This window comes from Cryptomeria japonica, chromosome 3, assembly GCF_030272615.1.
Source record: "Cryptomeria japonica chromosome 3, Sugi_1.0, whole genome shotgun sequence".
Classification (NCBI taxonomy): domain Eukaryota; kingdom Viridiplantae; phylum Streptophyta; class Pinopsida; order Cupressales; family Cupressaceae; genus Cryptomeria; species Cryptomeria japonica.
The window spans coordinates 585,719,652-585,745,921 of record NC_081407.1 but is presented as its reverse complement, the minus strand read 5'-3'; the positions used below and the strand labels follow the sequence as shown (position 1 = coordinate 585,745,921).

The following is a 26,270-nucleotide window of genomic DNA, read 5'->3' as shown; positions in this document are numbered from 1 at the left end:
ATCTTGAGGTCTTTCAACTGGCATTCTCTAGAATTGGAATTCCTCCTCCTGCATGAACTTCTTGAGAGTGGATTTCTTCTTGAACTTGGATGTCATAAACTAGATCTGCTCATCTTGGACCTTCGTGCCTCTTGACATTTTGATGTTGTCTTCGGATTGGATAGATGAATTCTTGATGTTTTATCATTTTTTGTGATTTGCAGATGGGCACATTTGGAGCTTGGAGAAGGAATTTCTCCATACTTAGTCAAATTTTTGAGTTTCCATTTCTGAGGAATCCTTGAGCGCATATCAATCCTGGAGGAGGATTTGTCAACACTTAGCAATATTTATCATCTCTTCCCTTCCTAGAGGTGGGTGCATTCCTGAGGTATAGGAGGAATTTTGAGTGCTCGGGTGCCAATTCTATTATGGTGGAAGAATTCTCTTGGCATGGGTGCATTCTGGATGACCTGCAAGATATTCCTCACTTGGTGAAATTCTGTCATTTCCATGCTATGAGAGTGCTTGGGCGCATTCTGGACTTGAAGGAGATATTCTTTGATAACCATTTTTTCACTTTCCAAGAATCCTGGCATGCTTGGGGTCCGAAGGAGGAAAATTTCCAACACAATCATTTTTTCATTTCCCAAGAATTCTGTCCTGTTTGGAGTCTGGAGGAGAAGAATTTCCAACACAGCCAATTTTTTATTGTTTCCAAGAATTTTGTCCAGAAGGAAGGAATTTGGGTCATGAGGAAAAATCCTCCTCAGCTAGGATTTTGCGCCCCAGGAGTCTCCCCGGGTGCATTTTGGAAAAATCCTCAACTGCCAGTGATTTGCGCCCTCCATCTCATCTTGGGCGCATTTTGGAGGTGACGGAGGAATTTCCTTTGTAGGGAAAATCCTCCTTGCCTTGGGATTTGTGCCCAAGGAGGATGGGTGCATTTGAGGGGTCATGGAGGAATTTTCAAGTTTTGGAAAATTCCTCCACTTCATGAGGATTGCGCCCACTCTACTGGGTCTTGTGCATTTCGAGCAAGGTGAAGGATTTTTTAAACTTTGGAAGATTCCTCTTGTTTTTGGCAATTGTGCCCAAGAATCGGTTTTCCATGCCTTGTCTTTTTCGAGGAGGATTTCCAGACAGCCACAATTTGATCATCTGCCTGCTCTTCAACATTTCTGGATTTAGAATTGGATATTCAGTAACATTCTAGCGTCAATGCTTTGCTAGTTGCCAAAGACGAACTTTACAAAAATAGACTTGCTAAAAATAGTAAGTTCTTCCAAACACCAAGTCAGGGCAAATTGGGACATAGTGACACTTACTAAAAATAGACATTGCTAAAAATAGTAAGTTTGTTTAAACGCAAAATTAGGCCAATCTGGGCTGTAGTGAAACTTACTAAAAATATTAAGTCCTTGGAATTCACTCAAATTTCATTGGTAGCTTCCTTGAAGAGTTCTCTTTTCAATGCTTTGCTTAGATTTCACAATGCCCTAGGCTACTAACCTCATTTCTAAGTCCGAAAGATGAAAATCCTAAAATAGACAATACATGCTTCCAGACTTGGCCAAAATTTGGTTGTTTCTCTTTCATTTCTTCATATTAATTCTTAGGGTTATCTTGACACTTAGCCAAATATCCATCATTCCATTCCTCTGCACGTGAATTCTTTGTTCTATCACTGCAATCTCTTCCTTGGATGATGATATCATCCACTCAACGATGTCCTTCTCCTAGCATCCAAAGTCTTGCTCCCCACAATGTACCTAAAAAAGACAAGGAAACGTTGTGAATTACAAGTATCAATCAAGTTCATATTTAGCAAAATGCAAAGGTCAAAGGATAAAGCAATAAGCACAATGCATTTCTCAATACATCAAAATCCTAGTTTTCGACTTGATGACAATATTAAGACTATACCTTGTCTAGGCTGTATATTCCTTAAAAATCCATTCCCTGCATAGTCATTTCATTACTTTCAAAGATCAAAATCCAGACTGACAAGACCTTACAGCTCATTCCTTAGGGTCGGGAGACGACACAGACTAGAAAAGACTTGGCTTATTCAGCAAAAAGAGGGGGTCCCCATTTGCAATGGGGCGATGTGTGAAAATGTTATAACATGTTGTTGGATGACACTAATATAAGTTTCTAGGGTTGTTCCATGATTTGTGATGTGTATGTTGCCAATGACCCCATTGGTATAATTTAGCCTTGGCAATGGATGGCCCAAAGCTTTTGTAATGTTAATTAGTTCTTTGGAGGGGCTATAACATTATCATATGGATTTTAATCAATTTGGGTGGTGAAAAACGACCCTTTTATATGAAGAAAGTTCTTGTATGAATGCAAAAAGGATTCTTGGCAATGGATTGTAAACAAATGAGCTTTTTCCCTCAATGGTTGTATGCATGTTTCAAACATCGCTATATAAGAAGGAACATATGATTTTCAGATCAAGATTGATAGGTTATATGTGAATTTGTTGTTGATATATTATCCTTCACGGACAATAGGTTTGTTTAGGTGGACTAGACTATTATTTGATCAAACCATTATCCGATTTCCACCTATATGAAAATTGTTGTTGATTGTCAGTTTGATTCTTTCTCCTTTTTCAAATGAAATATATCACTTCTCAAGTCAAAAAGTGTTAGGAGCTATTGCTAGAATTTGGCATTTGGTACCTTCTCTAGGAAGTGAAAATGGTTGTATTATGTGGCAGGAGAAAACTATACAACACGATACAAAGTTTCTTAGATAATGGGTTAAGATGATTGCTATAGCTAGGAAGCAAAAAGAAAATCAGGTTTACCTCCTAACCTCTGCAAGCTAGACAAATAATGGAATTGGATCCTTTCTCCGTAGTATTTCAAAAATTAGCTAATGACTTGGAATTAGAAATAAATTTTTGTATGAATGTAATGCAAAGGAGGATAGGATTGAGGTTTGCATGCAGCAGATGGCTGAAGAAGATGTACCTTGAAAGTTCTATTTTCAGTACTTGAGTAAACATAAAACAGAGAATTTTAGCTTTGAAACCTTATACAAAAATTTTTGGAGGACAAGATGTAAATTTTGAGCATCTTTACTGACCATGTCCAAAGGATTTTCTTTTCATGATTCATGAATCTTTACATGACACTTCTATAGAGTTGATCAAGTAGAATGTCTCTCCATCAAAAGTTTTAGGAGGCATTTTCTCTCAAGGTGGATAGGGTTGTAAGAGTTGAAATTTGCCCTGAAGGAATTCTAGGATAGGCACTCTAATGACCCAAAGTTGTTCCATAAGAGCTCTACAAGATGTAGAAATTAATAAAACCATCTTGTCTAGATGCGTCAACAATCTATCAAAAGGAGAAACATGGAGTAATTTGTGTTTGTAGAACTTATCAAGTTTATTCCTAAAGTTTCCAATAGGGAATTGTTTGAGGGTGGCCATCGATTTCCCTCCTTAATGGATACTTAAAAATTTCTAGCCAAGAAAGCCTTTTTCGAAAGTTATTTTTGGTGAGGACCATGATAGGATTTAATGGGATTTCTTTCAAAGTGAATTTGTTGGGCTTTGGACCCCTTTTCCATTTGAGAGACTCCTTTTGTGATGTTTGAATAACTTTCTTTTAGTTCTTATTCTACTACAAAGAACTATTTGACAAGGTGGTCCTTCAGCTTACTTCTTGCATGTGATTGTAGCATATGTGTTTAGCCACCTTTTGGAGGAAACTAGGGTGCAAGGGGGATTTAAAAGAATTTCTTTGTCTAAGGTGTAGCCAATTTCTAAATGCTCATTTTGTTGTTGACTCAACCATCACATAAACTGACTTAACAGTTCGAGGAGGTTACCATTCTTTTCTTATTTTGCTTTGGCAAAAGTTCTTGGAGCAACTATATGCATGTTGAAAACAGAGGTCTTCATTATTGGGAAAGATGAGCCTCTAATCTAGCTAAAGCAAAATGGAGGCTCTTAAACGTGGAAGTAATACCTTTCTTTTGCATCCTTGATGGTATTCATATTTCTGTTACTGATGAAAGCAATTGGATATTGTTCAAGTTTGAAAATGAAATGTTATGACTTAAGAGTGCCCTTGACATCCTCTCATTTGGAAGGTTGCTAATGCTGATAAAATAATCTGAGCAAAGCATGCTTGAAAGGTTGTGCAAAAGATTTTATGGGATAAATTTGGCAGGTAAAAGGGATCCTACATGTGGCTTGGAATTTTTGCAATTTTATCAAGGGGTACTAAATCCCTTACATGGGGGCTTAAGGCATTGGCCATGTTGGAAAGTGGGTAGTTAGAATAGTAGAAGGAACTTCCATGACAGATTTTATTTTGTCATTGAATCCAAAGCTAACATACATATTCATTGCATAAGGTACTGTTGATGTGTTTTTTTAGGCACAATCAAACATAAAATAAAATACCCAAAAGTATCTTATCCTCTCTTGAGCAAAGTCCTCCCAAATGCTAAACTATGTGATCAATTGGAAGACTCCAAGGTTCCTAATGTTGGGTCACAACTTGTGGATAAGTTCAATTGGTTGATGTGATTGCTAGTAACCCAAGGGGACTTACATTGAATACTTGAATGCTTGAATTGCTGGAACTTAGATTCTAACTATTTGCTTGGAGAATAAAAAAAGAGAAAAAGAGATAGGTTTAGGGTGCCTATGCTACTCCTAAGAATGCAAGAGACAATGAATGATCTTTGGTGGAACTCCACTAAGATTTGCTTTGACATACAAAGCAACAACTCCACAAAGCTTAGTGCGATCTCCTAAGGAAATTAGATGATTTTCAAATCATTATCAAGCATAGACACCATTAATTGAATGCATATCAATGATTGAATAACAATTGAACTTAAGCTCATTCAAGTATTTCAGCTGACCACACAAGGCGAATTTGCAATCAACAAATTGCTAGTGGTATGGATTAGGAGTTTCACCATGAATCATGCACAATTCTTTCCATTCATCTAGTTATTTATCATCTAACATGAAGATCCAACAAGAAACCATGCACTTGTAAAGAAACAACACATCCCACCATAACTTCAATGAAAAGGAAGTTTATTTACAACTTTGGCAATAATTTCTGCTTTCTCCTCCTACTCTTACCCTAGCTGCTATCTATTATTCGCTATTCTTGAGCTACTACTTATTTCTAAACCATTCGCTATTCACTATTAACCCTTACAAATGAGAGGGAGAAGCCTTTTATAGTGCTCCCTTTACAATGAGTGGTCAGGATTGATTTCAGACCAATGGCCAAGATTACAAGATGAAATCCCTAATTAGGGTTTGTTACAACAAACTCTTCTTAGCCAATGAAATAATTACAATATTTGGACACATGGCTTCTCTTGAATATTTGACCAATATATACTGGGGGTAGGTACATTGGAGTTTGTGCCCCCATGGATGAGCCTGGTTCATTGAATCCAGACATGCTGATGTAGGACCTTTTGATTGATGGAATGGTGACTAGGATGACACCTCAGTTTGCTTGTACTCGGTAGATCGACACGAAATGCTTGAGCAATATCTCTTGATATTCAACATCTCAAGCTCGCTTAATGTGGTGATGATGATGGGAAGCATTGTTATGGTCGAGTCAATCCTCCATCTTTGCTTGCTTATCTTGCCTTGAGATAGTTGTATGATCTCTCTTTTACACTTCAAGGTTTTGACATCTTCATGTCATCACGATGCAATGTGAGTTCTTGAATACCTCAAAATCCTTCTTGTGAAGTCACCTTCCTTGATACCCTTGTGCTTGCCGATGAAGTTTTCCCCTTGAATTTGCATGGTGGTGTCGATCTTGCAATCCTCCTTCTCTTATTCTTTCGAGGTGTTTCTTTGCAATTTGCATCATTGTCCCCTTACATCTGCAAAACAAGACAATTATGGTATCAAACACATATGATATATAACCTTTACACACCCTCTTAATTTGATATGATCTCTGATTTTTTGTGTTGCAGATCTGATAGGTGCATTTATAGGGGAGGTCACTCCTTTTCATTGGCAATAGAAGTGAGCAAAGTAGCCATCCAGCTTGCTTTTAGCAACCTTTTCATACATTCGTCCCTTTTCATCAATTCGAGCCTTAAGGTTTTAGTCTTTATGTGTGTAAACTTCGTCAAATTATCTTCAACGAGCGCCTTGGAAGTCATTTCACTCCTTTCCATTGGCAAAGGAAGTGGTATCGCTCCCTTCCAATGGCAAAGGAAGTCACTTTGCTCCATTCCATTGGCAAAGGAAGTTAGTGAAGGTTCAAACCTTCAACATCATTCCACCAATTTGATCCTTTCAATGAGCAAAGGTGAGGTTCCATGCAAGGTGAAGCATTAGACTTATGAATTTGTTCTCCATTCGTTCAAGTTCACTAAATCACCTTCAAGTATGCAAGAGAAGTCATGTTGGTCCCTTCCATTGGCAAAGGAAGTGAATTTGCTCCCTTCCAATGGCAAAGGAAGCAAGTTCGCTCCCTTCCATTGGCAAAGGAAATGAATTTGCTCCCTTCCATTGGCAAAGGAAGTGAGCGAAGTTGCACATACTTAGCCAAATTTTGAGATTGCTGATCGAAAATTGAATTCATTGCTTGACAAAAGGCAGCATATGATGGTTAAAGGGTGCCTTAGACTTCCTAGAAGGCAAGGGGAGGGAGTTCGCTCCAATGAGGGAGCAATGGAAGTGCAGCCGCTCCTGCTTGGGAGCAAAGGAAATTATCATACACTTAACCAAATTTTGTCCATGCAACTTGCTTCCCAATTAAAATGCAATCAACCCTCTTGGATGACGAAGAAAACTCTGTATAGTTAGTGAAACTTCATCCAACGGATGCATCTATCAAACCTCCTTGCTTATCTTGCTCAAATTGATGCCTCATCTCACATCATCTCAAGTATTACTTCTACGAGGTTAGAGGAAGTGACTGTCAATGTCAAGGAAGAGCAAAGGAAGTGACTGTCAATGCCATTGAAGAGCAAAGGAAGTTTTCCTATACTTTGTCAAATTTTGCCCAACTAACCTTCCTTACCTCCTATGCTCGAAACTACATATCATCTTAGATTTTTGCCACTTCAAAGATGATGAAAAATCATTTATCTCCTAAGCCATTAAATTAATTTGACCTCATTCCAACCTAAGGAGAGAGAAATAACCCTAGCACTGCCTAGCCACTTGAGAAAGTACACTTCTTCAAACAAAAGGCTAATAGCAAAAGACTCTACCACTATCCTAGAAAACAAAAAAAAGTGGGGGTCCCCATTTGCAATGGGGTGATGTGTGAAAACGTCACAACAGGTACCTTTTAAACTATGTGATATTATTGATAATGAATAAGGATTTCATTCTTTTAGGTTTAACACCACTGAAATGTGCTGGGTTGTGTGGCTTATGTTGTTTGATTGTCTTGAGTGGAAATTTGAGGTGCCATGGGTTGCTTTGGGATTTTTGTGGTACGACCTATTTGGATGTTTTATTCTTCACATGTTCAGTTTGCCCTCTTGCCAAGGTTTGCTGGCCAAGACTGGCTGGTAAAGAGTCTTTCCATTTGGATAGATATGTGGAATCTTGAACATTTGCATATTGATGTGAGAAATTTGACTTATTAAAATTCAATTTCAAGGGAGATGCCTCTTTGGACATATTGGAAATGGAACATAGGAAAGTTGTTGTATGATAATGTGACAATTATTTTTTATGAATTAGTGAGACAGAAGGTTGATCTTACTTCATGATTGAACAAAAGCATGGTGGGTAAGGGGCCCTGAAAATTTGAAATGAATTACCAAAGGAGCTGCCGATCCATTTGGAAGGCATGATCTTCTTTAAGGCATAAGGTTTCAGAATGTTTTATTCTCACCAAGGATTAATAGTCAAGGCTTCAAATGGTGTTACAACAGATCTTTCTTGCAGGCTATGTGATAGAGAAGAAATAGTTGAGCATGGAAATGGCCTTCTTACTAGAATTTTTGGGCATAGCTTCGTGTTAAAATCAATTCTTTATTTACTGTTCCACTTTTGCTGGGAGGTCCTGCCTTCGGAGATTCTTGAATAAGTAGGGAAAACTGTAAATTGTTATGGCACATGATACTACTATTGAATGGAAATTCAAATGTTAAGTTATCTTTCATTGTAATGTCCCCTTCTCAGTGAGGAGTAGTTCAGTGAGCCATTAGCCTATTCCGGAGACTTGTAGGCTAACCGGAAGCAGAAATTAGGGTTTCCTATTTTCTAGGAGGACTCCTCGCAGTTTTCAGGGATGTTCTGGCTGGATTTTGGCAGAATGAATCGAGGTTTCCTTCTGGGTTTTCTGTAAGCTTCGCAGTGATATGACATGCAACCAGTTTAGAGGAGTTTGCAGAACTTACTATTTTTAGTAAGTTGATGTCAGTTATCATGATTATTGGGTTGGGTTTCCCGTGTTGAGCTACAGGGTTCGAAGAATAATCTTTTTGGAGTTCTTTTCAGGACTTACTATTTTTAGTGTCTTTTCAGGCAGTTCTATTTTTAGCAGTTCAGTGCAGAACTCCAACCCAATTCAATTTGACGGTTTTCAGCACTTCAATTCATAGTCCAATTTGGTATTGATCAGTATTTGATTTGCAATTGATTTTCTAAAGTTTAATATTTAATTATTATTGTTGGACGGCATAGGAAAGGGAAAGTACTTTTTATTCAAAAATTATTAAATCTCCTAAGCCAGGCGATATGGATGAAAAGTGTTTAAGCTATAATGTTTTTTATTAGGCAAATTGTGGACCAAGGGAAAAAGTTAGAACTTGGAGCCTAGGAAGGGGACTTCCATCTTGGGTGCCATATACTTGGAAAAAGATGAAATGAAATATATTGCCAAATGTGAGTGGGATGAAATGACATGTGATTTGGGCGTATTTGGTGAGCATTTGCTTTTGAATTTGGCTGGGCAAAAGTTATAAATAAATGACTTCGGCTCTCATTTTGGTATCCATGAAATTTATATATCGAGGTGTTGCTAGAATTGTGCCAAACTTGTGCTTCGAAGTTGCGAGCTTCCTAGCCTATGTTAGTTTCGTGCTTGAGACATAGCACCTAGCTGTGGAGAGACTATTTCTCACTCAGAGGAATAGATAGAGCATATTTTGAATGGATTGCATCAGTTGGTTTACTGTTTTTGTGTGAGATTGTGTGTTTCTTGGTTGCTGGATGGCATCATGGCTGAAGCATATTTTCTCTCCTAAGTCTTTGTGCGGGCTCCTAATGATTTTGGGTATTGGCTCTAAATATTTCAATGCATTAGGCGATGAGATTTGTAAGTTTTCAGCCCCTATTTTTGAGTTTTCAATTTTAAAATGCAAATCGTGTTTTTCAGCCTAGACGTACTTTTTAAGGGGGTACATTGGGATACGTGCTGATTGTCTAAGGTCATGTTGATGCCGTCTTCCAGTTTGTACTTGGTCGCTTAATGCATATTGTTAGTTTGGGTGTGTTGTGGGGTGATTTGAGTGAGTTTTGAGTAAGTTACGAGCATTTTGGTGTGGATTGGTGTTGCTGGTTATGCATTTCCAGCCTGCTGTCTTATATATCAGATTTTCGAAAGTTGGATTTTGGGTGAGTTTTTGAGAAGTGTGAATTGATTGGGTTGTTAGAGGATGTTTCGAGTTCTTGTTGCAGCTGTCAGTTCTTAATCAGCACTTGGTTGTCAAATTCTATATTCATTGTAATGCTGGTTAGTAGTACTAATAGCAACATTTTGGCTTTTTGCCGTTCCACTGCATAAGTGGAAGAGGCTGGTTTAGCCGCCTACCTTAGATTAACAATATTTCTTAAATTCTGAAATCTTTGTAATGAATTGTAAAGTTGGTTAGAAGTACTAATAGCTATCTTCTCAGATTTCTCTTTTGATCGCACTACATAAGTGGAAGAGGTTGGCTGTCATGTCCCCTCCTGGATCGTTATATATATACAGAGAGAAAGATGAGAGACCCTAAATGAAGAAATTATAATTATTATTTAATAAAATAATTACCACTAAATGATTATTTAAACTTTATTTATTAAATATTATTATTTAAATAAAATTTACATAATTTATATATAATAAATTATAAACATAATTTACAGAATCTCTTGAAGAATTTTAATTGCACCTCTTCAATGATGAATTGTTTTCCCATTAACAAATTAATACCATAAGACTTCGCAATTCTCCTATCAAGCTCCTGAGCAAGAGCATGGAAGATAAGATGTAATGAAGACAAGAGATTAGGTATGTCATTTCCATGATTGAGGAACGAAGGAATAAAGGCATACAAACTACGAAGTTCTAATATATCAATCAACAAAAGGTTTCGAGTAATCAATAAGGACACCAGGGGATCAACTAAAGCAAGACACATGATATGGCATAAGAAGGAAAACATTCTTGGAGTTCATTACTTAGGTCGATGTGAATCCAATTGTTAGCAATTACCAAGAATGTGGTTAGACAACCAATACAAGGACATTGAAATCAACCAGTTCAATCACCTTCATCTACACTATGAGTGTCTACAGCAGCATGACCATAAGATTATCACATCCAACACCACGTGATAAGTATTCGAGTGATTCCCTATTTCCATCGAGCAATATAAGTCGGTGGTCATTGTATACACTATGAAGCCTCCAATTAGCAATAAGTATAAGATAGAAAACAATTGATTAACACAACTTAGCGATCAACATAATATCATTAATAGATCGCCACCATGAAAGGATTGTCGTATATAGCTAGTCATAGATTAATTAATAATTGAGGTGTGATTACCTTAGAGGAACCCAATACTATAAGGTGCGATCTCTATAAGAAATTGGTTATCAAAGGAAGAAGCTCCTTGAATAGGAGCCTTGCTCCATATAGTCGCCACTCTCAACATGCGATATAAGTGATACCAATATATACGTGCATAGGGATATCATTATTGGAAGGGGATCACAAGTGGGAAAACAAGAAAAGAATATGGAACGAACTATCTCAGAATTATTATTAAGTTACGGGCAGTCACATCCTTGTTTTTGGTCGTGTGCATAAGGATACACTTAATATGTATGATTAATATATGAAGCCGATAATGTTCTTAGGTAGAATATAATAATATAAATAAAGATAATAATGTGATAATTATAATTAATATAATATCTTATGAACACTGGTTTGCATAATAATAATATCTATAAATGAATTAAAATATATATAGAGGGAGAGAGAAATAATAGTTTAATTAGATGAATAAATAAATTAGAAGAATTCTTAAAGTGAATATCAGATACATAACAATAATAGATTGTGATGCCCTGCAAAATGGACAAGGTTAGTCTAAGAGAAACAACACAAAACACAAGAAACCGTTAGTGTTATTCAATCAAAAACTAATCTAAACAGGCATATCAAGAGAGACACTAAAATCATGCTAATATATCTAACTGATGAAACAAAGATAATGAGGCATCTCCAAATGCCTCTTAGCATGTTCTTAGCTCCTTCTCCCTTGTTCCTCTCCTCTCCAAGTTCCAAAATAGTGTAGCTCTCAGCAGCTTTTTGCACTATGGATGCTTATGGAAGATTGAGATTGAAATATTGCTCTAAATGTAAATAAAGAAGCTAATATTAATCTATTGATACTAAAATGATTGATTTTATCCAAAATGACAATATATGAGTTAATTATGCTAAAATGCTCTCTTAAAATGCCTATAGCTTAAATGCATACAAGTTTTCAAGATCTAGATTATGAAGAAATGGGCTCTATTTATAGGAAAAATGGAGCAATGGATGGTTGAGATTGAGCAATCTCAACAAGGGTCAGGATTGAATGATTTCAAATCCATGTGAGGGCTTTCAACCCAATTCTAGGATGACAAGTGTCAATGTGAGATAGGTTGAAAGGGGAGGAAATAAGCATTAAATGCTTGATATGACTTTGGAAGTTAAAGTCAAGGTTGGTTGAATGAATAAACTCTTTATTCAAAGAATAAAACTTTTATCCAATGGATAAACTCTTGTGCAAATGTGAAATGGAGGAATATGGTCAAAACAATAAATGTTTGGGGAGACAAGTTTGAAATAACCATAAATGGTTATGTAAGAGCCATAAATGGTCATGTAAGAGCCATTAGTGGTCTTGGAGGACTTTGGGGGTTAATTTGTTGAACACACAAAGCATTAAATGCTTTTCAAAGACTTTGGAGTCTTTGAGAAGTGACTTCATTTTGCTTAGGAATGTGACAATAATTAGGGGATGGATTAGGCTAATTAGGAAGGGGTTAGAAGAATCTAGAAGGGGATTTAGGAATGCAATTGGATTTGGTGGGTGAGGGAAAATAGGATTTTATTTAAACTAAAAATTCATTTATTTCAATAAATGTGTGCAAGTTGCATTTGTAGGAAAATGCAAGTGGGGGGGGGGATAATGATTTAAATAAATGTTTTTATTTAATTTATTTAAAAGAGGAATAGGGGGATTTAATTAAATAAATAGATTTTATTTATTTAAATGATTGGAATTTGATTTAATGAATTAATTAAAATAAATTGAATAATTTATTTAATTAATAGAAGAATGTTTGGGGATGAATTAATTAAATATTAATTTAATTAACTAGTAGCTAGTGGATTTTTAATCAAATAAATAGCGAATATTTATTTAATTAAGCTGGACAAATTTGTGTGACTACAGATTGTAAATCAGAAAGGGTTCATAAGGTATATATGTGTGTGGATGTGTGTACCACACACACACATATATTAATGCATATTTATGAATACATATACTACTAATGTTTACTTATATGAATGTAGCAATAAAGATAGGTACCCATGTAGAATATGTATGTATATTTAGGATCATTAAAAAGATTAAAGAATATGTAAATGTAGACGTAAATTATGAAATGGAAAATGATAATGAATTATACAATGTAATATGAATAAGGTGACTTAATGATGGAGGCTATAGGGAGGAAACTCCCTTAGCCTAATGGAGGGATTATGATAATCCTTGATAGGAAGTATATACTGAATATCTATATGCATATATGTATGGCTTGGTTGACAAGTTCATCCAAGAAGAGACGGATCTGGCCGGTCCTCTCTGGTAGACTTGGATGATGAGATGCATCATCCAAGGCAAGGAATTGACATATGGTCTTCCTTGGATGGCTTGGGTGTAAAGACAGGAATCGAATTAACCTTCGATTTCCTGGATGGCTTGGGTGTAAGTAGTTACATCCAAGATAGGAATTGAATTAACGTTTGATTTCCTGGATGCCTTGGGTGTAAGAAATTACATCCAAGACAGGAATCGAATTCACCTTCGATTTCCTGGATGGCTTGGAACCAAGATGGGTTCCAAGAAGGCGAGCTTCACAACCGCCTAAGGACATATCTCCGTATGGCATTTGTATCCTTTTTATTAGATAAGAATTGTGATTAGTGTTAATTAAGTATTTTAAAGTTAAATTGCAAGTTAGATTAGTTATATATATATATTTGTTGTATTCTAACAATCTGTTTTGCAGGACAGTGATCTTTAACTAGTAGGGACATTACATTGGCTTAGCCGCCTATCTTGAATTTGTAATACTGTCCTCCCGCTGCATAAGCGGTTGAGTTGAGTGAATTCCATTTCTAGTCCTCCCGTTGGATAAGCAGTTGAGTGATTGCATTCTTCAGCTCTTTGGCTTGTCCTTGGCTGGTTTACCGCCAAGTGATTGCATTGTTTTTCAATATCCCGTTGTATAAGTGGAAGGGGCTGTCTTGCCGCCCAAGTATTGTAACTCAATTTCAGTTATTGGCATCTAACGATCCCCTCAACAATGTATGCTCTCACCCTCCCAGATTGGGCTCTCGGTGATCAGAAAGTGGAAGGGTTACTTTCAGTAGCATTTGGTTTTCATTTCCTAACCCTAACAAGTGTTGTGTTGATTGTAATTTGGGAAAATCAAAAAAATTAAGGGGGATCATTACATTCATGAAGATCATTTCACTTAATCTAGGGTAGTTATGGCATTTTAAAGACTTATTGGGTTTCTGGTTGAAGTTTGGACTTACCTTTTTCCATAAAGAGGTTGAATCTTTTGCTCGTGGAGAACATGCTTAAATGTTAGCCTTTCTCTCTTTCTTACGAAGAGACTTCCCTTCTGTCCCTGTTATTAGACTGATGTTATCCTTTGTTTGGTTGAAATAATTTAAGATGCAATTGTCTAATGACAAAACTGATTTTAGTGTCGCTAAGTCTATTGGGGATCAAATAGAGTTCAATTAAAGGTAGTCCTTTTAGTCTTCAAGATTCACTCAATTTGTTTGCTCAAATAACTGTATCTGGGGTTTTTTATAAATGCAATCACTATTTTTTTATGTAACTTTTCCATTGGGAATTTATAGTGAATGAAATATCATCATTGAATTAAAAGCATGGCTGTTGGAAAGATATTATCATATGTATAAAAAGACATAATATAGTTGCTAAGTTGACAATAGCTAGATGTCTTTTATACTATTGCAGAACATGCATCATGGTTACCCACAGGAAACATTAGAGAGATTTTTGAAGGCACGTGAAGGAAATGTTCATAAAACACTCAAAATGGTGGGATGCTTCTGAAATCTCGATTGATGTTCAAGTTTCTTTACTTTTATAACAAAACAAATCATTTTTCATTTCATTTATATCATTTATCTTTATCTTCTGCAGTTGCTTGATTGCCTGACTTGGAGAGTTGAAAATGAGATTGACAATATATTGGCGGTAAAATCTGAATACAATCCTACCTTCTAGTTTTTGAAATTTTGCGTTGGGTGCAATTTAATCACTTTTATTAATTTATGAACAAATTTTAATTGACTGTCATAAATTTTAATGTCTCCATCTCCCATTTACCTAGCCTTAGGTCTGCACATTTGTGATGTTATTGAGAGAATACGTTTACCAAGTAAATCATAAACTGTCAGTTTTTTCACCTATACATGGATTCTTTATTGTGGTCATTTGCTATTGAGCTTCAAAATTCCAACACTTTTAATTTCTTGAGTTGTTTTATGTCTTTTGATTTTTGCCTAGTATCATTTCAGTGTTATGTGTTGTAAGTAGTTTACTCATTTTATTTCCCCCAAAACATCATATCCTCCAAGGCTCTGAGCGATATCTTGAAGCTGCAAATTGTAATTTGAGAATCATCTGATGCATAATAGAAAATGAATTTTGGTGTAGATATGAAGTAACATTAAAGAAAACTAGAGTCAGAAAATCATTGTGCTAATTTGCATTGCCAGAGATGTAGTCATAGTTATGGATGAATTAAATGATGGGACTTTCTTCTCATTCAGTGTATCTCTAAGTTGCATGCAGAAACCAATTGAACCAATTGAAGTCTATATTGCTGTTCGGGAATCACAACTCATTGGGATGACAGGGTATTCTAAAAAAGTAAGAAAATCATTGTAACGAGTTTTATTTTCTCATGTTTATTTCACAATTTTTTTACCTTTCTTCCATTGTTTATGTACTTTATAGTTTATTCTTACACCTGAAAGTGATGCGAATACTTGGGAAGGATAAGCAATGCCAAAAACAATCAAAGTTGTAATAAACAATGTAACAAATCATCCTTAGTGATAAGAAACGAGACAACTGAAGGGAATTTGAAAATGAGGAATATTTACTTGAGAAATAAAGACATTTCTATATTTGATGAATCAGTTTTTGTAATAATTTTTCCCCATCAATTTTTTTGGGGTGCACTTCATAGAGATCACCAAACCTTAGCATGTGACTTTTAGAAATTCTGTTTTGAAGCCAAATATAAGTATTTTGCTGAATGGAAATGGAACTGAAACTTTAATCTCCTCTATTGATGATTGTCATTATAATGTGTAGGAGGCGACTTCCAAAATTTAAGGGAGAAAACTTCCTAGAATATTTAAAATAGAAGCATATAAGAAATTACGTTGGTAAGAACATTAAGAAAATAAACATTGGAAATATTTTAAGGTGTTTGAATTCAATTTTCATCATAGACTCATTTTTTTTGGTTTTATTTCAATTTTTTCAGAAAATATGTGTCGTGTCCCTGTTTTAGAATTTTCCAAAAATAGTACTCACTATTTATAGTGTGGTTATCCATAAATAGTGAATCAGGACCTGTGGATAATCTGGGAAATATTGCCCTTTGCGGTTAAACGATCAAAATCTGATTTTGATTTTGAATTAATAACATTTGAATATGACAAAACGGGCAAAAGATGGCATGAGAAATTGGAAAGCACATTTTTAAATATTCAGTGGCATTTGGTGACTTTTGACAAAATCGCATTGTTCCACGGCCGTTGGGGACGGGGAGACGGGGGGACGGGCTTCGGGGACGGGGGGACAAAGGGAAAAATTTTGGGGACGGGTTTCGGGGACGGGGGGACTTGGGCCTGGAGGGGGGAAACACGTTTCCGTGGAACATTGCAAAACGGGCAAGTGTCAAGTTGCAACTGGAAAAGTTGGGAGGTGAAAGACAAGTAGAGGAGTTACATTCTTGGAAACAAAAAAGAATATTCCCTCTTGGTCACGGATTTTGAATATGCTTCTTATTTGGAGGGTTTTGGTACTTTTTTCTCGTTCATTCACTTGTTATTTTGCTAATGTGTTTGCTTTTCTTTAGAGGCTGTCAAACCTATGGAGGATACTCAAGAATGGTATGTTTGAGGGTTCCCAAGTCGAATAAGGACGGGACTCAAGCATTCACTATGGTGTAATCTCACACAAAGATTACCATTTTGCTGAAGGTTCAGATTTAATAGTTTTATTTATGCATTTTGTAAGGGTTTTGTTATTAGTTTGTGGGTTTGTGAAGAGATTGCATTTGCAGATTTTGTTGAAGCTTTAATAACAGCAGTGGTGTCATATGCTGTTGTTATTTCATGTTAAGATCAAATATTATATTTTCCAGAACTTTGGTCATGAGTAGGGTGGAGTTTCTATGCATTTTGTGTTGCTGGATAGCTCTAGGATTTGCAAGTATTTGTGTGATTTGTATTTGTGAATGAGAGCAAACCCTTTACTTGAGGCCGTGGGTTTTACTGTTGTTACTTGTTAGAGTGTTTTCTCATGTGTTTTTCTTTTAAGAACAGTTATTAGTAATTTGGGGAGTTTATCTGGAAGTTGCAGTATTTTATTTTTGTGTTTTAACTCCAGATTTGAGGTTCTATTTGATGTCTTTTGCAGAAGAAGTATATTAATGTTATATGATGTATTTAGCAGCAAATATGATGTGAAAACCATGTCCAAAGCAGTAGTATACATTCTACATTGGTTGCATTAGGTTTTAGATTTGTTTGGTTGTGTTTTGATGAACATTTCAGTATACTCGATTTCTCTGTTCTTATTTTTCAAATCTGAAATAAAATTTCAAGTAATCTTCATATCTGATTTTGAATATTAGGAATGTTATTACAATATGTATGCTCCCTACAAGTGTAGGAAATCACAAAATTTCACAATCGAATTCCTTGTAAATGATCACTGTAAACTTGTGGAAAATGAGGCCATGATGATTCAAATAGATTGTCAAAGTCTATGTCATGGCCCCGCCTTGACAATAAATGCTCACACCCTAGTAAAATAAAATTGTCTTTTCAAAGACTTCAATTTTCTGATCTCCTAAATAAAACTCAGACAAACAACATAAGAAGAATGCAAATAAGCAAGAGGATGCATTGCTTTCTCTAGATTGGCTAGTTTTAGAATCCTCAAAATATATTAGACTAAGCGGTTTTCCAAAAGGGACGCAAGATGAAGAGGCATATGTTAACAAGGCAGCGTTGTACTAAGTGTTGACGTGGCTAAAATCGCGGAACTACGACTCTCTCCGATCAGTGCAAAATAGAATGCTAAGTATCCTATCCTCTCTTGAGATAAGGAAATCCCTAATGCTGTTTTAAATTGATCAATGGGGGACGACCTCAAGGTTTCGATTGTCGGGTCTTGACTGCAGAATAGCTCAACAGTTGATTTTTTTGCTTGAAACACAAAGGGGACTTACGGTTAGACAGAATTGGTTTCGCATAGGTTCCCTAAGATCTTACAGTTTGATTTCATCTGATTTATTTTTAACATGATGCTGCTTTAGCTTGACTTGCGGGTTTAAAAAAGGGGAAAAAAGGGGATAAGGATAGAGAGTAATAAAAACAGCTAGCTAACTTAACTAAGACAACATATTGGGACACATAGATGGAAATCTTAAAATAACCAGAAATTACTTTGCCAGCAAACAAGCACAACTAGGTAAAAACCAGTGCAATCATCTAGGAACTTAAAATTTTCAAATTGCTGAATACAAATGTTGGACTTTCACACCCATTCATTCAAATTTAACAACCGAACTTAGCATAAAATTGGGCTCAGACTAACCATACAGAGGGAATAACAATTAGTTATTTCTTAATGGTATGAACCAAAATTTCTATCAAATATATATCTAAACAAGCTGTTTGAAAATTAAATACATTTGCAGAAATGTAAAAAAGGGGTGGAGAGGAGGACCATGCACTCACAATAAAATGACACAGCTTTAACATCCATTAAAATCTGTATAAATTTTGCTAGAGCTTTTGCAACAATCTTTAACTTTCTACCTAAAATAAAGGAGAAACCAACTCCTTTACATAGAGTTTTCAAAATGGATGAATGGCCAAGATTAAACTTAAACAAGTGGGCTAGATTCATCCCTTAAAACAAGGTTGCCCATACCCATAAATGCAGTACGACCATTTCATCCGGACTACGCTGTACGACCTCTTCTGCCATCGTACGGTCTGCCATACTCCTGCCACCTAGGTCACTACCCATACGATCAGGCCTACTGGTACGTTTTGTGGCTAGTACAACTTGTGACTCTAGTACAACTAGACTGATTTGCGCTAGTGACACCCGTCGTCGTGCCGGTGGTTCTCCTTCATTAATTTTCCAGAACAACACCCCTACTGGTCGTACGTCCCCTACCGGACTAGCCACTGTAAGTGCAACCTGTGGTACCAAGTGTGCTGAAGAGGACAATTTTGGGGGTGTAAATTTCACCCGCGTACTCTTCCACTGTGCTCACAACCCTCCATGTTGCTCTTCCTCTTCCTCCTCTTCCTGTTGCTGTGATTCCGCTTCCCCTTCATCCTCTCCTGTCGTGTGTGGTGCCATATGGAACCCCTCATCTCCACTCTCCTGCTTAGTTTCTTCGGCCTCCTCCTCGGAATCCTCGGTGTTGCTGTCATCTTCGACTTCAACAGACACATTCGGCTTCCTCCTCTTTGCCGGCTGCGTGGTGTCACGAAAGCGTGTCCAGATGGACATAATAGTACATGGACGACTTATTAGGTTCCACCCTTCCGCGCGGCTCGAAAGTCCCCCACATCTGTGGCGGTACTTGTAGGCGTACGACATCCAAGAATAGGCTGATGGCGTGGTGGCACATGTAAAATGTCTTGTGTTCTAGCTTGAGGAAATCATGAATCCTCTCCGCCCAAAGCTGCCCCCAGTTGTTAACTTTGCCGCACTTAATGCCATTCATTAACCCTATCATCCAGATGGCTATATTGGATGCACGACTGGCCCCTATGAGCCGACTTTTTACCAAGTCCATTAGCATTCTCCATTCTCCTGGTGCGATAAAAGCACGCTTTAATCCTCTACTGTTAGACCAAGCACCCTTCCATTGCTCTTTTGTGAGGTCATCTCTGTATACCAAGTCCAACAACCACTTCTTTTTCTCCTTGGTGAGCTTCTTGGCCGGTTTCGCTGCAGATGCCTCCTTCTCGGGTATACCAAATACCCTCTTGAAATCTTCCGCCTTGAAGGAAACGCATATCGTGCAGTCCTGGAACTGAATGATGGAAGCCCTTTCTTGGCGATTGTATCCAGACACCATAGTCCGTAACACCGACCGAAAATTCTTGATGTTGAATGTCGGCATCTAGATGGCATGGTCTACCTGTGCTTTCTTGAGGGAGTCCTTTATCACATGGTTGGGAGGGGTTTCCTCCCACCAAGTACGACATTTGCTGCCAGTCACACTCTCAAAGGCTACATTCTCGGCAGTGATTCCCTCCGGATTCTTTTGCACTTTTGGCTTGATTTTGGTCTTCTTGCTGCTGTTGGTTGGGTCTGTAGAGTCATGGTTGAATTGTAAGTCTTTAACTGCTTTGCCCTGTTTTGTTGTTTTTGTCTAGTCCTTGACCGTTATTATAACGGTCTGCAAGTGTGACTTGCTAATTTGTACGAACCATTGGACCAACTGTTGCACTGTACGAATTAGTCCATACACTTCCCTTCCCTGACCGTACGACCTCTTCAACCTGTGCCAACTCTGCACGCAGGGCTGTACGGATGGCACAAATTTTTATGCTAATACCTTCAAATTTTTTCTGCAACTCTTCCCTTCGTGTATGGACGCTAGGCAATTTACTTCCTTCAGCTGTTGCGTCTTTCCCTATGTCGTATGGTATGACCCCCGTACAACTTGCTTGCCTCGCGTACGGTATAGGCGTACAATATGATTGTACGTCATGTTTCTTGCCCTGTATGCCATACGGTGTGGTCATACAATTTCCTGGTCCCACCGTTGCAAGCCGTACGACGTTGAACCCTTCCACCCCTTGGCCGTACTTCGTACAAATTCAGCTTCACTGTTTGTCTTCCATCGTACCGCGTACGGACTGCTTCAACTATTGACCATACTCCGTATGAACTTGTTTCCCCCTCCTGGCCTCCGTCGTACGAGGTATAAACTTCTTCGGCGCTTGATAGTACTTCGTACGGACTTGCTTCCCTCTCCTGGCCTCCGTCGTACAGATTTCTTCGGCACTTGACAGTACTCTGTACGAACTTGCTTCACCCTCTTGGCCTTCGTCGTACGGCATATGGATTTTGTCTTTGCTCCTCAAATTTCCTCCTTCGCCAATTCTGCTTTCACTATCTCGATTTTGCCTGTGCGCTATGTACAAATGAGCTCTGTGGGGCTTTATATAATCATTTGATCTTTTCAAGGTTAGGGTTAGGCTTCAATATTTCATTAACTTTTTATAAAATAATTGCCTCTTTATTAATTGTATTTTTTTGCTTGTTTCTTTTCATAACGTTTGCCTTACACTTTAATTTTTTTTTGCTTATAAACCTTGACCTTTTTATTTCTTCCACGTACTTTTCATTTCTAATTTCCAGTACTCCCTTCTTTAACACTTGTTTTAAATTCTTCAGGCAATAATATTTTTTAAATTCAGCCTTCCGTACCTTCAATACACTGAGGTATCTCGGGGTTCGTTTCCGTCTTGCATTCGGCCCTTCCTGAACCTTCGGATAGCTTGTTGCTTTCTCAGATGCCTCCCAATTTTTTCGCGCCCTCAGTTTCCTCTTTGTTGTATGGATGCCTGATTTTTTCTTTGCTGTTCCCTTGCCATGCATTCTGTTTTCCTTTGGTCCATTATTTAGCCCATTGCCAGCATCTTCACTTCCTATGTTCCTTTTTACACCTAAGGAACCACCCTGGGGCCTTACCCTTATCTCGGAATCGTGCAACCACGTACATACGTGTGGCATCCTCCTGTAGCATTCTTGTGCACAACACGTCCCCATGTACTCTAGGTCCCATATCTTGTCAACTAACGGAGCTGGTCCCACCCCCTTATACCGTCCGTCAATGTAGCGGTCTCTATACCGTTGATACCATTTTACTTTTTCTCCGTCAACCTCCAGAGGTCTTGCGGGGTTAGGGATCACTCGGTATAATGAATTTTGTCCGGCTTCCAATTCGCCTGGCTGGAGTCGATGATGAATAGGTTTTCTGTTTTCAGAACCATCTTTAAGCAGGGACCTATAGTTGCCCCGTAGTCTTCTAAGTCAAGTTCTTCCTTCGGGTCTACAGGTTCCTCCTCTTTATTTGCATTCTCAGCTTTCTTTCGGGCTTCAGCCTCTTCATCGATATTGTATGCTACGCACCCTTCTTGAAGACCTTCATATGGGGCGCGCTTCTTCCAATGTCCTGAAATCCGTACCCATACAGCTAGATCCCCAAAATACGCGTTTGTGAGGTGCTTGTGGTTTCCGGGAACTGCAACACCTTCCACCCGCTTTGCCACAAGCCGTTCTTCCATGGCTGCAAAAGGCTTTGCCCACTCTTCATCTCTCCGGTAGGGTTCTGCTTTTACCATCGGGTCTTCGTCGACTTCCTTGCTCTGGCCAATGGTCGAGTTCCCTTTTGTAGCGTACCCCAACATGTTAATCCCGATCACAGGTTTGTTCCGTTCTTTGTAGACTTTTAGTTTCGAACCATTCACTGGGTCCCTGATTGGATTGTTATCCAGAGTAGATAGCTTCACCGCCCCGTTCTTGCCAACCTCTCTAATCTTATAGGGTCAGAGCCAACGAACTTTAAACTTCCTCGGTCGGAGTTCATTTCGGCCGTTATACTTCAAAACCAATTGCCCTGATCGGAAGTTGACCTGCCGTAGGTGCTTGTCATGCCAACACTTCCGCTGTCTCTGCGCTACCTCCGTTGCCCATTGTGCCATTACCTTCCGTTTGTCCAGTTTCACCAGACTGTCAACACTCGAGCTTTCTTCATCACTGAGTCTATTATCCACCGCCACCCGGAGGCTAGGTATGGTGTACTCGGCAGGTACCACTGCCTCCTGCCCGTACATGAGCTGGAACGGGGTATGCCTAGTAGTGATCTTGTAGGTTGTGCTGTAAACCCACAGTACGGTTGGTAGCCTTTCCTCCCAGTCCTCCTGTTCTACCCCACACGACTTATAAATTATTGATACCAATACCTTGTTGGTTGCTTCTGCCTGTCCGTTAGCTCGAGGGTAGTAGGGACTAGAGAGATTGTGGAAGATTTTGAACTCTACCATCATGGTACGGATTACTTGGTTGACAAAGTGTACTCCTTCGTCACTGGTGATTTGAAGGGGAATCCCGTACTTAGTGACGATTTGTTCATACAAGAACCGTGCCGTACTTAGAGCCGTGTTATCTGGTAAGGCTCTGGCTTCTGCCCACTTAGTGAGGTATTCCGTAGCTACTACAATATATTTGCACCTATGCATGCTACTTGGCTTCAAGGGTCCTACAAAGTCCAAACCCCACCGTTCAAATAGCTCCTGTGGCTGCGAGGGAAAGAGGGGCATGAAGTCTCGCTTGAGTGGTTTTCCTGCACGTTGGCAAGTGTCACACTCGACCACCCACTCCCGAGCGTCAGTGTGTAGAGTTGGCCATCACAGATCGGCCATAAGTACTTTCCTCGCAGTTGCATCTGGCCCCATGTGTCTGCCTGCTAACCCGTCATGTGCTTCCTTCAAAACACTGGGGATTTCCTCCTCCATAACACATTTTCTCAGGATTTGATCGGTGCCCATTTTATATAACAGGCCATTGATCAGCTGGAAAGTCTTACTCTTCAGTGCCAGCTTCCGCCATTCCCTCAGGGACATCTCCTTTGGGAATGTCGAAGTAGAGAGGTATTGACCGATCTTCTCGTACCACGATGGTAGTACTGCAATCTGGAACAAGTGTGCATCTGGGAAGTCCTTGTTCACCCCTTCGGCCGGTTCCCCTGATCTGATCCTTGATAGTTGGTCGGCTATCACATGGGACTTATCTGACCGCACAATAATTGGGAAGGTGAATTCTTGCAAGAGTAGTAGCCATCTACTTACCCGACCTTGGATAATTGGTTTTTTTACCAAGTACATTAGTGCTTGATGGTCCACGTAAAACGTGAACGGAGTAGCCAACAGGTAGTGGCGAAACTTTTGTACCGCGTACACCATCCCGAGTGCCTCCCTCTCCGTTGTGCTGTAGTTTTGTTTAGCCCTTGACAAAAGTCGGCTGGTGAAAAAAACGCAGTGATCCGGTCCTTGTGTCCCTACTTGTGCAAGAGTAGCACCAATCGCGAAGTTGGAGGCATCGACGTGTACGTGAAACTCCTTATTCCAATTTGGGTACACTAGTTGTGGTGCACTCACCAGCCGATCTTTTAATTCCTTGAAGGCTCCTTCCTACTTCATACCCCATACGAACGACTCTCCCTTCCTTGTCAGCTTGTCTAGGGGTCAAGAGACTTGTGCAAAGCCTTTGATAAATCTCCGGTAGAAGCCAACGTGGCCCAAGAATAACTTCACCCCTGTCACATTCGTCAGATTCTCCATGTTGACGATCACTCCTATCTTATCTGGGTCTGTCTTCAGACCTCCTTTACAAACAATGTAGCCAAGGAGCTTTCCTTGCGGTACCATAAACTTGCATTTCCTCGGGTTAAGAGCTAGCCTAGCTTTCCGGCACCTCTCCATACATTCTCCGAGTGCCTTTAGATGGGTGTCCTAATAATTGAAAATTAACCAGTCATCCAAAAATGCCTGGAAGTTTCCTATGGACATTTTGTCAAAAATGTGTAAAATTATTCTTTGGAAGGTTGCCGGTGCATTACATAGCCCGAAGGGCATGCGATTGTAGGCGTACACCCCCTCCTCCACCACGAATGTGGTCTTTAGCTTATCTTCTTCCGCAATACTTATCTGATCATATCCCGAGAACCCATCCAGAAATGTGTATATCTCATGCCCAACTACTTCTTCCAGAATGCTGTCCGTAAATGGGATTGGGAATGGATCTTTGATTGTTACTGCGTTTAGGTACCCGAAGTCTACGAATATCCTTATCTAATTAGCTTCCTTCTTGAGAGAAATGACTATTGGGGAAACCCAGTCACTTGTTTCCACTTTGAATATGATCCCAGCTTCCAACATTTTGCTGATTTCCTCATTCACCTTGACCGCGTAGTTCTTGTTCATCTTGTACGGTCTCCTCTGTATGGGTTGGGCTCCTAGTACGAGGGATATGTGATGTACGCACAATTTCGGCAGTATCCCCTTCAAGTCCTTGTAGGTCCAGGCAAAGACGTCCTTGTATTCCAGGAATATCCTGAAGGTCGCCGCCTTCAGTACGGGGTTCTAGTCATCCCCTACGAGTATCACCTGCGGGTCCTCGTCCTTGCCTAGATTGACTTTTTTCACATCCCTTTCCTTGTACTTGATGGGTTTGTCTCGTTTAGATTGGTGGGCTGGTGTGTCATGCACCCGTGGCATTCCCTCCTGGTACCTATTGTACTCCGGGGGAAATGACTGCTCTTCCATACCGCCACTTGATTCCCCATTCTCGCATATTTGCAGCATGTGGCACTCCGGGTGGAAGACCTCGTAGTCCTCCATCTACCAATGGAATAGTCCGGCCAGCGAACTAGTTCCATCTTTAGAGCATCCGTCCAGTTCCAGCACTCCTTCGTTGGGTTCTCTCCCTCCTCTGTCTCCTTCAGAACCCCACTCCCATCTATTTGAGTCCTCCGAGTCGGAGTTAGACGACGCGAGCTCTTCACTGACTAATTGATTCCTCAGGTCAATCACATACTTATGACCTTCATTTTCGATTGAGAGTGTATTCTTCTTCCAGTTATGATTGGCTCTAGCCATGATCAACCATCCCCTTCCCAAGAGGGTGTCGTATGCTTTTCTCTCCAGTGGAATGACTACGAAGTCTAGAAAGAATTGTTGTGTCCCGATCACCACCTTTTGTGCCATGAGAGTCCCGAGAGGTTTGATGTCGTGCTGATCTGCACCGACGAGATGGAATGTTGGTGGCCAGAGAGTAGGCTTGCCAAGACCTCTCCAAGTTTCTTCCGGTAGCACGTTGACTCCAGACCCGCCATCCACAATAGTGTTTGTGAGCTTCTGTCCCATTATGTCCATCTCCACCATGACAGGTTTCCGTCCAATGCTTATCGTGAGCAGCATAGGGTCTATGGCATCCGTACCAGGTCCTTCACCGGAGCCGCATTGAGGGGTTCTGTCATCGTCCGGTGTTCCTAGTCGACCGTGATGTCACCGACTGCATTTGTCAGGGCCATCCTCAACTGTGGCATGGTTTGTAGAAGGTCGGATACCCTTACGAGTATAGTGGTCTGTAACATCTGCTTAATGATAGTTTTTTTTGGTCCTGAGCGGAGTGGGTACTTGTTGTGACCATTTCACACATCGCCCCATCGCAAATGGGGACCCCCTCTTTTTGCTTGTTTTTCGCTTGTTTTCGCTTTCGTTTTTAGGGTTTTGTTAGTCCGTTAGTTGTCTGGATTTAGGGCTAAGCCTTAGGGTTTTAAATCTTGCCTTTTCAAGCCAAAATCCAGTCATTTTTGAGTTTTTTTGAGCTTCTTTTCTAGAATGCAAATTTTGAATGCA

At 39.2% G+C, this 26,270-nt stretch overlaps 1 protein-coding gene across 4 annotated transcripts in view; it reads left to right on the top strand.

The window, feature by feature from the left end:
• LOC131042652 (phosphatidylinositol/phosphatidylcholine transfer protein SFH2) overlaps nt 1-26,270 on the top strand; it is a 266,397-nt gene that overhangs the window by 74,138 nt on the left and 165,989 nt on the right. For 3 of the 4 annotated variants that reach the window (XM_057975973.2, XM_057975971.2, XM_057975970.2), the window contains exons 3-5: nt 14,518-14,601; nt 14,707-14,760; nt 15,361-15,438. In XM_057975973.2, the coding sequence (XP_057831956.2) occupies nt 14,518-14,601; nt 14,707-14,760; nt 15,361-15,438 (216 nt within the window). The remainder of the gene's footprint in view (nt 1-14,517; nt 14,602-14,706; nt 14,761-15,360; nt 15,439-26,270) is intronic. The other variant, XM_057975972.2, reaches the window with a different exon arrangement.